Source organism: Crocuta crocuta, unplaced genomic scaffold (assembly GCF_008692635.1).
Source record: "Crocuta crocuta isolate KB4526 unplaced genomic scaffold, BGI_CrCroc_1.0 scaffold274, whole genome shotgun sequence".
In the NCBI taxonomy this organism is placed as follows: domain Eukaryota; kingdom Metazoa; phylum Chordata; class Mammalia; order Carnivora; family Hyaenidae; genus Crocuta; species Crocuta crocuta.
Genome location: NW_027530222.1, coordinates 2,536,376 through 2,547,261, shown reverse-complemented (window position 1 = coordinate 2,547,261; position 10,886 = coordinate 2,536,376). Strand labels below are relative to the sequence as shown.

At 43.0% G+C, this 10,886-nt stretch overlaps 1 protein-coding gene across 1 annotated transcript in view; it reads left to right on the top strand.

The window, feature by feature from the left end:
* Nucleotides 1–8,327, top strand: part of HENMT1 (HEN methyltransferase 1) — a 9,280-nt gene extending 953 nt beyond the window's left edge. The window contains exons 2-8 of the mRNA XM_077765530.1: nt 196–328; nt 1,631–1,741; nt 4,135–4,250; nt 4,833–4,967; nt 5,971–6,150; nt 6,813–7,011; nt 7,657–8,327. Coding sequence (XP_077621656.1) covers nt 305–328; nt 1,631–1,741; nt 4,135–4,250; nt 4,833–4,967; nt 5,971–6,150; nt 6,813–7,011; nt 7,657–8,085 — 1,194 coding nt within the window. The 5' untranslated portion in view covers nt 196–304 and the 3' untranslated portion in view covers nt 8,086–8,327. The remainder of the gene's footprint in view (nt 1–195; nt 329–1,630; nt 1,742–4,134; nt 4,251–4,832; nt 4,968–5,970; nt 6,151–6,812; nt 7,012–7,656) is intronic.
* The last annotated feature ends 2,559 nt before the right edge of the window (nt 8,328–10,886 follow it).

Sequence of the window (10,886 nt, the reverse complement as noted above, 5' to 3'; positions counted from 1 at the left end):
GGGTGGGGGTGGGGAGAAACACAGAATCCGAAGCAGGCTCCAGGCTCTGAGTTGTCAGCACAGAGCCTGATGCAGGTCTTGAACTCACAAACCAGAAGATCATGACCTGAGCTGAAGCCAGACACTTAATTGACTGAACCACCCAGGCGCCCCACTGCCTTTCCTTGTTGATCAATGCAGTTCTTTCTTGTCCAGGCCCCTATTTATGAGAACTAATTTTGTGTTTTACGGAAGAGCCACTGCTGATACTTGAAGGAGAAATCTGCTCTTTTTGTCTCAACGAAACTTCAAACTTGGAAACAAAATGGAAAAAAACAGCATGGAAGAGGTAATGCTCCTTGTAGGAGTTATCCCTGAGGGGTATTCTGAGGTAGTTAGAAATAAAATGCATCAGATTCAGTCCCTCGCGTTTCCCAGGGTATTGGTTGGGATTGAACAAGAATCTACATAGTTGGACTTTCACATTTGGTGTACCTGAAGTGAAACGATTTTCGGTTGTTAAACTCTACCTTAGACACATTTTTAAAAAAATGTTTATTTTTGCGAGGTGGTGGGAGAGGAGCAGAAAGAGGGAGACAGAATCAGAAGCAGGTTCCTCTCAGCTCAGAGCCTGATGCATTGAGGACATTTTGGTCTGAAGAAATTTGATTTTGACCACGTGTAAGCAAGTGATTGAAGGCAGTTTGGGGGTGCCTGGCTGGCTTAGTTGGTAGAATACGCCACCCTTGATCTCAGGGTTGTGAGTTCAGGCCCCAGGTTGGGCTCTGTGTTGGGCTGTGTGCTGGGTGTGAAGCCTACTTAAAAAACCTTTACAGCTATTCTGGATTAATTAATTAATCCAGATGTTATGATTAAGCATTCTTCATGTTAAAGAAATTCTGACATTTATAGAAGTGATTTATTAATACAGCTCAATGAAAAAGGAAGGCTTTTCAAGGACTGTGAAATAAGCATGGCAATAGGGGAGGTGGATTTGGGCTTAACTCCCTATTTTCAACAGCTCTGGACTTATAGCCTATGAAAAGAGTGGGGAACAGTGGAGGAGTAGAGACCACAAGGGTGTTGGGTCTTGCTAAGATTTAACAGGAATCTTGATTAAGGCAGCTCAGGGGGATCAGATAGCAAAAGCGGTGGTGAGGAATTTGATCAGATAGAGTTTAATGAGTTAAGGGTGGGGAATTTTTCTCTCAATTGACTTGGTAAAAACTGGGCTAAGCAAAGACTTGTCAAGGCCTAGTCAGAAGAGGTTTTAAGGAGCCTGACTTCAGTTGGGTCAAGAAGTATTTTTCAGTCTCCTGTCTACCTGGACTGGCTTTGGCAGTTCACTCTGCTATAGGTCCCTAGTGGCGAGGAGACAGAATTGTTATGCATTCATTAGGAATTTTGCTTTCAGCAGACTCTAAACTCTCTAGGGAAGCATAAAGCCAGATTCTCAAAAAAACAGGAGAAGGCTTAGATGAACTGGGGAGGAAATGCAGTACCACACAGTGACTTTAGGAGATGTGGTTGAAAGGTCATGGTAGTCTACAAAGTGACTGGGGAAATGAAGCTGGTGTTTCCTGGTGGAGTTCCTGAAGTTGGGCATGATTGAGAACACTTACTTTTTTTTTTTTCTTTTTGGTTTATAAAGTTTCAGCAAAGCACTGTTGCCCGCAAGAATGTGATTGAGTTCAGACCTCCATTATACAAACAAAGATACTTCTTTGTTAAGGATATAGTGAATCAATATAAACCCAAGAAGGTAAGTATTTTTCGTTTTTTTAAAAATAAAAGTTTATTTTGGGGTGCCTGAGTGGCTTAGTCAGTTGGGTATCTGACTCGACTTCAGCTTAGGTCATGATCTCATGGTTTGTGAGATCAAGCCCCGTGTCAGGCTCTGTGCTGACAGTGTGGAGCCTGCTTGGAATTCTTTCTCTCCCTCTCTGTGCTCCTCCCCTGCTCACTCTCTATCTCTCTCTCAAAAATAAATATTAAAAAAAATATTCTGAAAAAGAGGCAGTGTGAGTGGGGAAGGGCAGAGAATCCCAAGCAGGCTCTATGCTGGGAGATCATGACTTGAGCCACCCAGGCGCCCCAGTATTTCACTTTGAAAACACTAAAGAGGGTCTTATGAAATGTGTAGTCAAAAAATAGGAAAAAAAAAACCCCTAAGGATTTAGCAAGTATGTTTATACTATTCAAAGATTTGTTCCAAGGAAGAAAAGGGATTAGGGCAATAGGGAGAACATTGTCCATAAGATCTACATGTATCCCAGTAGTTGGAAAAAAGGCTTTTACATAAACTGGGTATGGGGAAGTGGGATGAAAGGGTGGTGTGATTGGAAAGTGCAATGTAATTCCCTTGAGGCTATCCTGTTTTCTAGGAGGGAACTCTTGAGTAGGGGCCTTCAAGTTAAGGAGTGTGTGGGAAGAAAAGCTTTAGCTAGCTGGGCCAATAAGAAATTAGGCATACTATATAAATACAGTTTAAAGCTGCTAAGACTGTAATTTGCTTTCTGGGACTAGGTTTTTTAAATGCTTGCTGTGTAACTCTTCTCCCCCATAAGTGTGCCTGCTTCAGGAAAGAAAATTACTGAATGTGGCTAAGGGCACAACATTGTGGTTTACCTAAAACATTGAAGGACATGGTTTTGCAGTCAAAACACATTTGAGGGCTGAGTATAGGTTGAATATGCCTTATTTTTTTTTAAAGCTTATATTGAGAGGCACCTGGGTGGCTCAAGAGGTTAAGCATCAGACTCTTGATTTCAGCTCAGGTCATGACCTCACAAGGTTCCTGAGTTTCAGGCCGCATATCGGGCTCTGTGCTGACAGTCTGATGCTTGGGATTCTCTCTCCATCTTTCTGTGATCCCCTGCTGCATGCTCTCTCACTCTTAAAATAAACTTAAACAAATTACTTTTGAGAGTGAGCAGGGGAGGGGCAGAGAGGGAGAGAGCCTGAGTTGGGGAGGGACCGAGAGTGGGAGAGAATCTCCACTGTCTGCACAGAGCCTGCCAGGTTTCAGGTTCCCTGAAATGTGCCTTTATTGCTAACGTATAGTTGTATTCCCCTTTTCCAGAAGAGAATTAGTGGCTTTTTGTTTTTAAATTTTTGTTTTTAAAATTTAAAAATTTTAACGTTTATTAATTTTTGAGAGAGAGTCCTGGTGAGTGGGAGGGCCAGGAGACAGGATCCAAAGCAGGCTCTACACAGTGAGCACAGAGCCTGATGGTAGCCTCGAATTCAACTGTGAGATCATGACCTGAGCTGAAATCAAGAGTCTGGCTGCTTAACTGACTGAGCTACTCAGGTGCCCCCTTAATGGTTTTTTTTTAAAGCAACTTGGTATTGGCTGTAATAGAGAGTTTATGATCTTAGTTTTCTAATAGGATGAATTTTGAGGTAAACTTTAGTCTGTTTTTTAAACCCTGTGGAAACCTTTTTGTGCATTTTAACATATATGGAATCTTTCATGTCTGAGTATCTAGAAATAGTTCAAATCCCCAGATATCCCCTTTAGACTGGATTAGAGCCAATTAGCTACACTAGAAGCTGATTTGGGGCATCTTTGGGACTGGGTACCTTTAAAGGTACCTTTAAATGTCATTTGATTAAGTTTTATCTTAATTTCCTTTTCCTAAAGTGGCAATCAGAAATTTAGGTGATTCACCTGTGGTAAATGAAGACTTTAGGGCATGATTAAAAAATCTACTTAAGGATTGTATGAAATTTACAATAAGGGGAATAGATTGACAAGACTGTAGATAAATTATAAAGCACTGGTAAAAATCCGGCTCTGTCCTGATGTTTGGTGGGCATCCTTGTTTTGTCTTCATTATGAAGCTGAGAAGTATAAGGTTTGTATAGGGTACCTGCTTGCCATGTGGTGCGCCTGTGCCAGGCCCCTAGGATGCTCTTGATACTCAGCCTGAATTAGAATTTACTTGTAACAGTCCACAAATCTATCTCACCCCCCACTCCGGCTAATGTCTCAGAGTAATTTCCTTTTTGTGTACTTTTGTCCTACCAAAAAAGATCTTGCCATAAAATGGTTTATTAAATTGTAATTTATTTCTGATACCCACTTCTCTATAAAGTTTCTGGTCATATTTAACTTCTAGATACATGTTCAGTGTTCTGTTTCATGTGTAGGTGGCAGACTTGGGGTGTGGTAATGCCACACTCTTATGCATGCTGAAATTCCACAGCTGTGTTCAAGAACTTGTTGGGGTAGATCTCCTCATGGACCGTCTATTGGATTGGAACAGGTAATTCAAATGGCAAAACCTTACATTTCTTTCTTTCTTTTTTTAAGTTTATTTCGAGAGAGCAGGAGTTGGGGAGGGGGAGAGGGTCCCACTGGGGGCTTGAACTCATGAACTGAGATCATGACCTGAGCCGAAACCAAGGGTAGGATGCTTTACTGAGCCACCCACATGCCTCAAAATCTAATTTCTTTAATGCTGGACCCCACAGCAACACGTTACAGAAGATTTAAATTGCCCCTGATCTTTTAATTTAATTCAAATCAGAGCAGCTCTCCAGTCTCTCTCTATATTGACTTCTACAAATTTTTTCAGGAATGTTTTTCTTCTAAAGAAGGAAAAGTCGAAATCACTGATCTAGAGGGAGTGGGAAGACCAAAAATATTGAGCAAAGACAATATTCAAAATCTTGTTCTCGTTAGCCAATTCTGAGAGGAAGTTAACTCTATGACCTGGTGCTTAATACATCAAGTCATGGAAAACATAATAGGGAGATAATCCTCAGAAGGTCAGGTGATTATCAGACTTCTAGCTGGTGAATACTCTAAATTAGAATGTTGAAATGTCTCTTCTATATTTTTGCAGTGATAGGTTGTCTCCATCAGTAGGGGATCATTTAGGTCCTAGGGACCTTGATTTGAGTATTGTCTTGTATCGTGGCTCTGCTGTAGAGAAAGACTCCCGTTTGCTTGGATTTGACTTGATAACATGTATTGAATTGTAAGTATTCTTACTGTATTGAAGTTATTAGAAAAATGTGAATTAGTCTCCTTAAATTAGTGTCCTAACTAGATTTAAGTCCTTTTAATTCAGATTTGTAAAGCATATGCTTGACAGTTCAGACTGGCTTTTTACTAGCATCTTTTGGGGCTTTAATTTAGAAATTTCAAATTTACAGATAAGCTGCAAGCAGTGCCAGAATCACCCTTTATCCAGATTCACCTATTTTCGCCCATACACTTTTTCTGAGTTACTTAAGGGTAGGTTTTACTCATTATGGCCTTTTGCCCCTAATTCAGGATGTAATTAAGAGCAGGGGTGTTAAATAACCAGTCCCCTTCACCTCATTTTTAATAAGAATACTCACTTTTTTGGCTCTTGGTGATTCTGCATTCCTGGGATACTGTAGAAGGGTGTTTGGGTCCTTCTCTGGGCTTCCATTCACAGAGGCCCAATGTCCATTTGTCTCTCCCCCGTGATGCTAATGTTGATAACGCCCCCAGTGAAGGGGTATGCTCCTACTGGCTGCCTGTAGGCAACTGATCTTGTCCTTGGAGGTGGGTGAGGATCTCTATTGGGATCTGCTGCTGAAGCCCACAACTTATTTAAGACCTATATTCTGGGCTTACGGCCCTGCAGGGGTCCTGGGGAGCTTGCCATCCCCCCCTTGCATCCTTGAATCCATTGTTCATTGCTGTTGCTGCGGACCTCGCATGTCGTCTCTGGCACTTGGCTATACATCCGGTGTCTGGCTTTGTCTGTTTTCTCTTCTCATTATACATTCACTGTCCTGGTCTCCCATAGAAGTGATTGTCTTTGCATCCTGCCAGTGAGGGGCAATGTGGCTGAAGGGCAGAGTGAGTTGTTCATTTTAGGTCATGTAAGTATTATTATATATTCGGAGAAGGGATGAATCAATGTAGAGATAGAAACTGTTGGCTAAATCAACTAGGAAAATACTGGCAAGATAACTTCATTCTGTCATTCCCTTTAACCATTTCAGAATAGAACATTTGGATTCTGAAGATCTGGCCAAGTTTCCCGAAGTCGTATTTGGGTACTTTTCTCCAGGTATGGTGGTCATCAGCACACCAAACTCAGATTTCAATCCCCTGTTTCCAGCATCAACCTTTAGAAATTCAGATCACAAGTTTGAGTGGAACCAAAAGCAGTTTCAGCACTGGTGAGTTCATAAGTGTTTTTTTTGGGGGTGGGGGTGGGCTGGGGGACCTCACAGGAGTTTCAAGTGCTATGAAGTCAATCTTGACCCCTATGCATTACCGAAAGTATTTTATCCTAATAAAATTCCCAGGATGCAGCTTAGTAATTAGTAAGATCCTAAAGCGACCAGCATATTTCGGGCAAAAGAAATGGGGAAGTTTATTTCTTATGTCCCACAGGCAAGCGTGGAAATGTGGTGCCCGGCATCAGGAGGCGTACTGGTGTGCAGATGAGGAGACAGAACAGGGTGTGGGGCAGTGAAGATGGGCTTCATGCCCTCACGTGCAGGGGTGATTCCTCCCAGGAGCTTGAAGGGTGGTCATGTTTCTGGTTTCTAGCATAACTGCAAACCCAAATGGGTGTTGGGACTGTAGGCATCATGGTCTCCTTATTTACTCTTAAATTCTGTTCTGTAACTTTCCCTTTCTCTCTGTGATTATTTGGAACTGACTCATTATCCTAAAGCCCCTCAGAAGTAAGCAAACCCTGTGATTTGGCACTACCTGGTGTTGTAAGAATTTGCAACTGGGAAGTATTTTAGTTGTATTTATTATGCTTTATTCTAGGGGAAATTCTTTAACAGAACCTCTAAGTTTCAGAAAATGGTTTCTTGTGATTTTTCAGGGCTTCAAATGTGGCAAAACTCTACAATTACACTGTAGAGTTTACTGGTGTGGGTGCTCCACCACCATGGGCTAAGCATGTTGGATACTGTACCCAGATAGGGATCTTCAAGAAAAAGCAACCAGAGCCTGGCAGCTGGATCGTGGCAAAACCAACTGGATCCTCGGATTCACAGCCAGAGGAACACACTTATCAAGTTGTGAGTATTCTTTGTGAGGTAGCTACCAGGGCAAAAAAAGCACATAGATTAGGTACAGAGTCCCCACTGTAGGAATAAGTAAAAATGACCTTATTTTGAGATCGACTGGAGGAAGATCCTTCATGCCCACAAATGGTGTCAGGGTGGGTCTACTGCAGTCCTGGTGGTCTTATGCCACATCTCACACTGCAGAGAAAGATCTGGAATCCTAGAAAGCTTCCAAGCTGTTGGGCCAGCAAGGTCGCCCCTCCCCGCCCCCCNNNCCGGCCCCCGTCTGGTTGTAATCTGATGGGATCAGCAGCAGGAAAGAGGAATACCAGCCAGCAGATTTCCTCCAGCCACAGCGTGGCTCAGGAAATGACTACTGCAGCTGAGCCTCCAAGCTTGAGCTTCTTAGACCCTTTTGCTTGGGTTCAGGAGGTATGGTGAAGAATAAACATATTTCTCTTAACAAAATTTTTTACCTTTTTCCCTCTAATATCAAGTATAGGAACATTGGGTTAGTGTGAATTGGTGAATAGTGTGACTTGGTAGTTGCTTTTGTGACTTTGATCTTGAGAATTAGAATTTTTAAAAGCAGATCAGATAACATCTATGTCAGTAGTTTGACTCTCATTATAGTTTGGCATTTCTATTTGCCTTCAGGTTTTCACAGCCTCATTCCCAAGTTTGCAGCAAAAACACTTCCTCTTGTTTGTACTGTGTACGGAGGTGTTAAAAGAAGTCGAAGCCATAAGACAGAAGTATGTCTGGATTCTCAAGAGAAAGGAATCCAATGAACCCGAGTCTGAAGAAGACATTGACAGGAGCCTGGTCAGACGGCCTGGGTTATTCCTCACTGATGCCCAAGTAGCCCAAATAGAGAAGTCCCCCAAACCCTACTCTGTGGGAAAGAGGTTTTATGTACCCCTGAAAAGACTCATTGGTTATCCGAAGGTGAACCGCTTAGTTGGTGATGTGTCCACGCTGAGAACACTCCTTGCTGAAGGAATTCCAACACGACTGAACAGAGCTCATACTTCGGTGCTGATCGACTTGGACCCTTACGATTACCCTCGTGATTACTATTCATGAGCAGGACTTGTCCTTATGTCCTAAAATTCCAGGTCTTAAGGATAGTTAGGCTCATTTAGAAAAATTTATAGTCATAATGTATGTAGGTAGCTTAATTTTGATATTAACCTTGTTAATGTGTTTTTTTAAATATGCTTTTTGGGGGGATGGTGTAAGTTAACAATGTGCTTGTTCAGGTTTGTTAGACCCATGTTGAATGACATTAAAATTTTTAAAAATAAATTGAATTATCGATGTTTAAAGCCTTTCCCAGGGAAAGAGAGTAACTTTAAAATCTTCCTAGGATTCCCTACCTCCTTTGGGCTAAATTCTGACCTCTAATACTTAGGTAAAACACCTCACACAAGATGGGGCGGGGCAGAGGAGGGGAGTGGGTGTTTGAAGGGAAGAGAAGCCTCAGAAGCCCGGTCCAGTTTTGGAGCGTCATCCTCTCCGGTAGCTTCCTGGTTAGAATTGGGGTAGTAGTCACCATTGGGAGAGAAATAGAGCTTCACAGAATGTGGAAAACTGGTCTAAATGAGATATTACTTTCTGAAGTATAAGAGTATAGGGGGTACGCTGACCACACGGGGCAGCTCTGCCACCAAAGGGACCTAATTCATCCACCTTCCTGTTCTGATGCCCCTCAGGGATGTTTTAGCTTCCACTTGCATGTTCCAAGTCAGGAGAAAAGGAAAGGAAAAGGGACAAAGAACATGTGTGGGCTTTTGGGTAAGGTTCTACACTGCTCTTGTTGAGCAGATAGAAGTCCCTCCCCTTAGCCGCCTGGGGAAGCTGGGAGGTACAGTCTGATATTCTGGGAGGGTGTATGCCCACTTGACACTCCTGTGAAGGGACAAGGACAGAAAGGACATTGTGGCAACTCTGCCACACGGGGCATGTCTTCAACTAACCTGGGAGAGACTGCAGTGTTGGTGTTGGGAAAGGCCTCCTGGGGCCAGAACTTTCACACCCCTTTTTGAAGGGTTAAGTAGATGGAAAGTGGTGAAGGTGGAGAGGGGAAAGATGGGATTCTGGAAGAGGATCTGATCATTGGAACCACTGTTTTATTTTTCTTTTTTAATTAAAAAGTGTATTTGGAGAGAGAGAATCCCAAGCAGGCTCTACACCAAGCCTAAAACTTACTGAGATCATGACCTGAGCTCAACTGACTGAGTCCCCCTGGCACCACGTGATCACCGTCACCACTGTTAACCACTGTTCTTCCCCTCCCCCCATTTTTTTCTTACTGATTTTCCCCTCTTGAATGCATAGGACCAGTGGATTTACCTTTGCTACCCTCCCCTGCCCACACAAAAGGCCCTGTCCTCCCCTTTCTAGGCCTCTGCCTTTCACCCTAGGGTTTCCTTCTCATCTGTGTTAGAGCCAAGATTTCAAGCCCAAGGCCAGTGTTCTATCCCACTGTCCTGCAGGCTAATTGATCACTGTTCAAGCTTCATTACCTGACACCCTTTCCATACTCATGGCTGCTGTGGGTGACTGAGCTACAGTCCCTTCCCAGGGCTCCTCCATGTCTTGGTAACATCATTACCTACATTCTTCATGAAATTGGTCTTTACCCTCTATTTTGATACAGGCCTTGCTATGCTCATGGAAAGCTTCCGTTAATGCTCTAAGCTAGGGGTTAGCAGATGTTCTTATAGGGACAGCAAATCTTTGCAACCTTGCAATTACTGAGCTCTCAGGGAGGGAGCCGAGGTGGAATGACAGCCAGACATAAAATGCAAATAAGGGCACGTGGTGCGTTCCACTGAAATATTTACTAAAAAAGCAGCTGCTTGATGTTGCCAATAGTTCGCAGTTTTTTGGTTTTTTTAAAACAAAGCTATCTACCCCTACCTTCAACAGCACAGAAATGGGATCTTTCTAAAGGAACAAAACCAACTAGAGACCTGCTTTCATAAAAGCAGCCAAGTCAGGTTTGCTAAAGGAATTTTTGGCCCAGTTGTGTGTATGCCAGAAGCAATGAACTGCATCACAGAGTTCTTGAAAGCACTAAGACTGAGCCTGGCCCACACACATATTCCTTTATAAGGCAGTTGTGTTAATCTTAGGAGTGTTAGGTAACTTCAATATCTGTTGTCAGTAATAAGGCTCATTCTTGTATCCAGCTAGCCAGTTCTCACATCAATGCGTGTTGCAGGTCTAGAAGGTGAACAGTCCTTCTTTAAGGTTTTTTCTGAGACAGAACCATGAAATACCTGGCTAAACAGTGGCAGGGTGCCTGAGTGGCTCAAGTCAGTTGAGCATCCCAATTTGGTTCACTCCATGAGCTCATATCCGTGGGTTTGAGCCCTGCGTCGGGCTCTCTGCTGTCACTGCAGACAGAACCAGCTTTGGATTCTCTGTTCCCCTCTCCTACACCTTCCCCATTCCAGCTCACTCTCAACCATTTTTAAAAAGTGGCAACCCTATTAATTTCTATGTAGAGAATTTGCTCCAAATACAGAATGAGTTGTGTATACTTCAGGCCAGATTTCAGATGACTCACAGGTAACTGAGTGTGAGGAACTGCTGAAATGAGAAGCCTGGTCCTCTCCAGCCACGACCTCTGTTACACTTGCTTCCTGCTTGCCCTTCACTATCCTCCCTAGGGCACTCCCTAGTTCTTGTAAAACCCACCACCCAGAGGCAGGGGCTGTGCTGAGTGGCCACATCCTTCATCCCTATTCCCTATAATGCTTTTCCAGGAGCCTCCAAAAAAAAGGGGACATGAGGCAATTAGAAATTTTTTAATATCTAAAAATGTCTCTTTATGTAAGAATCATGCCTTGATATGAATGCCTTTTTTTCTCATTTGG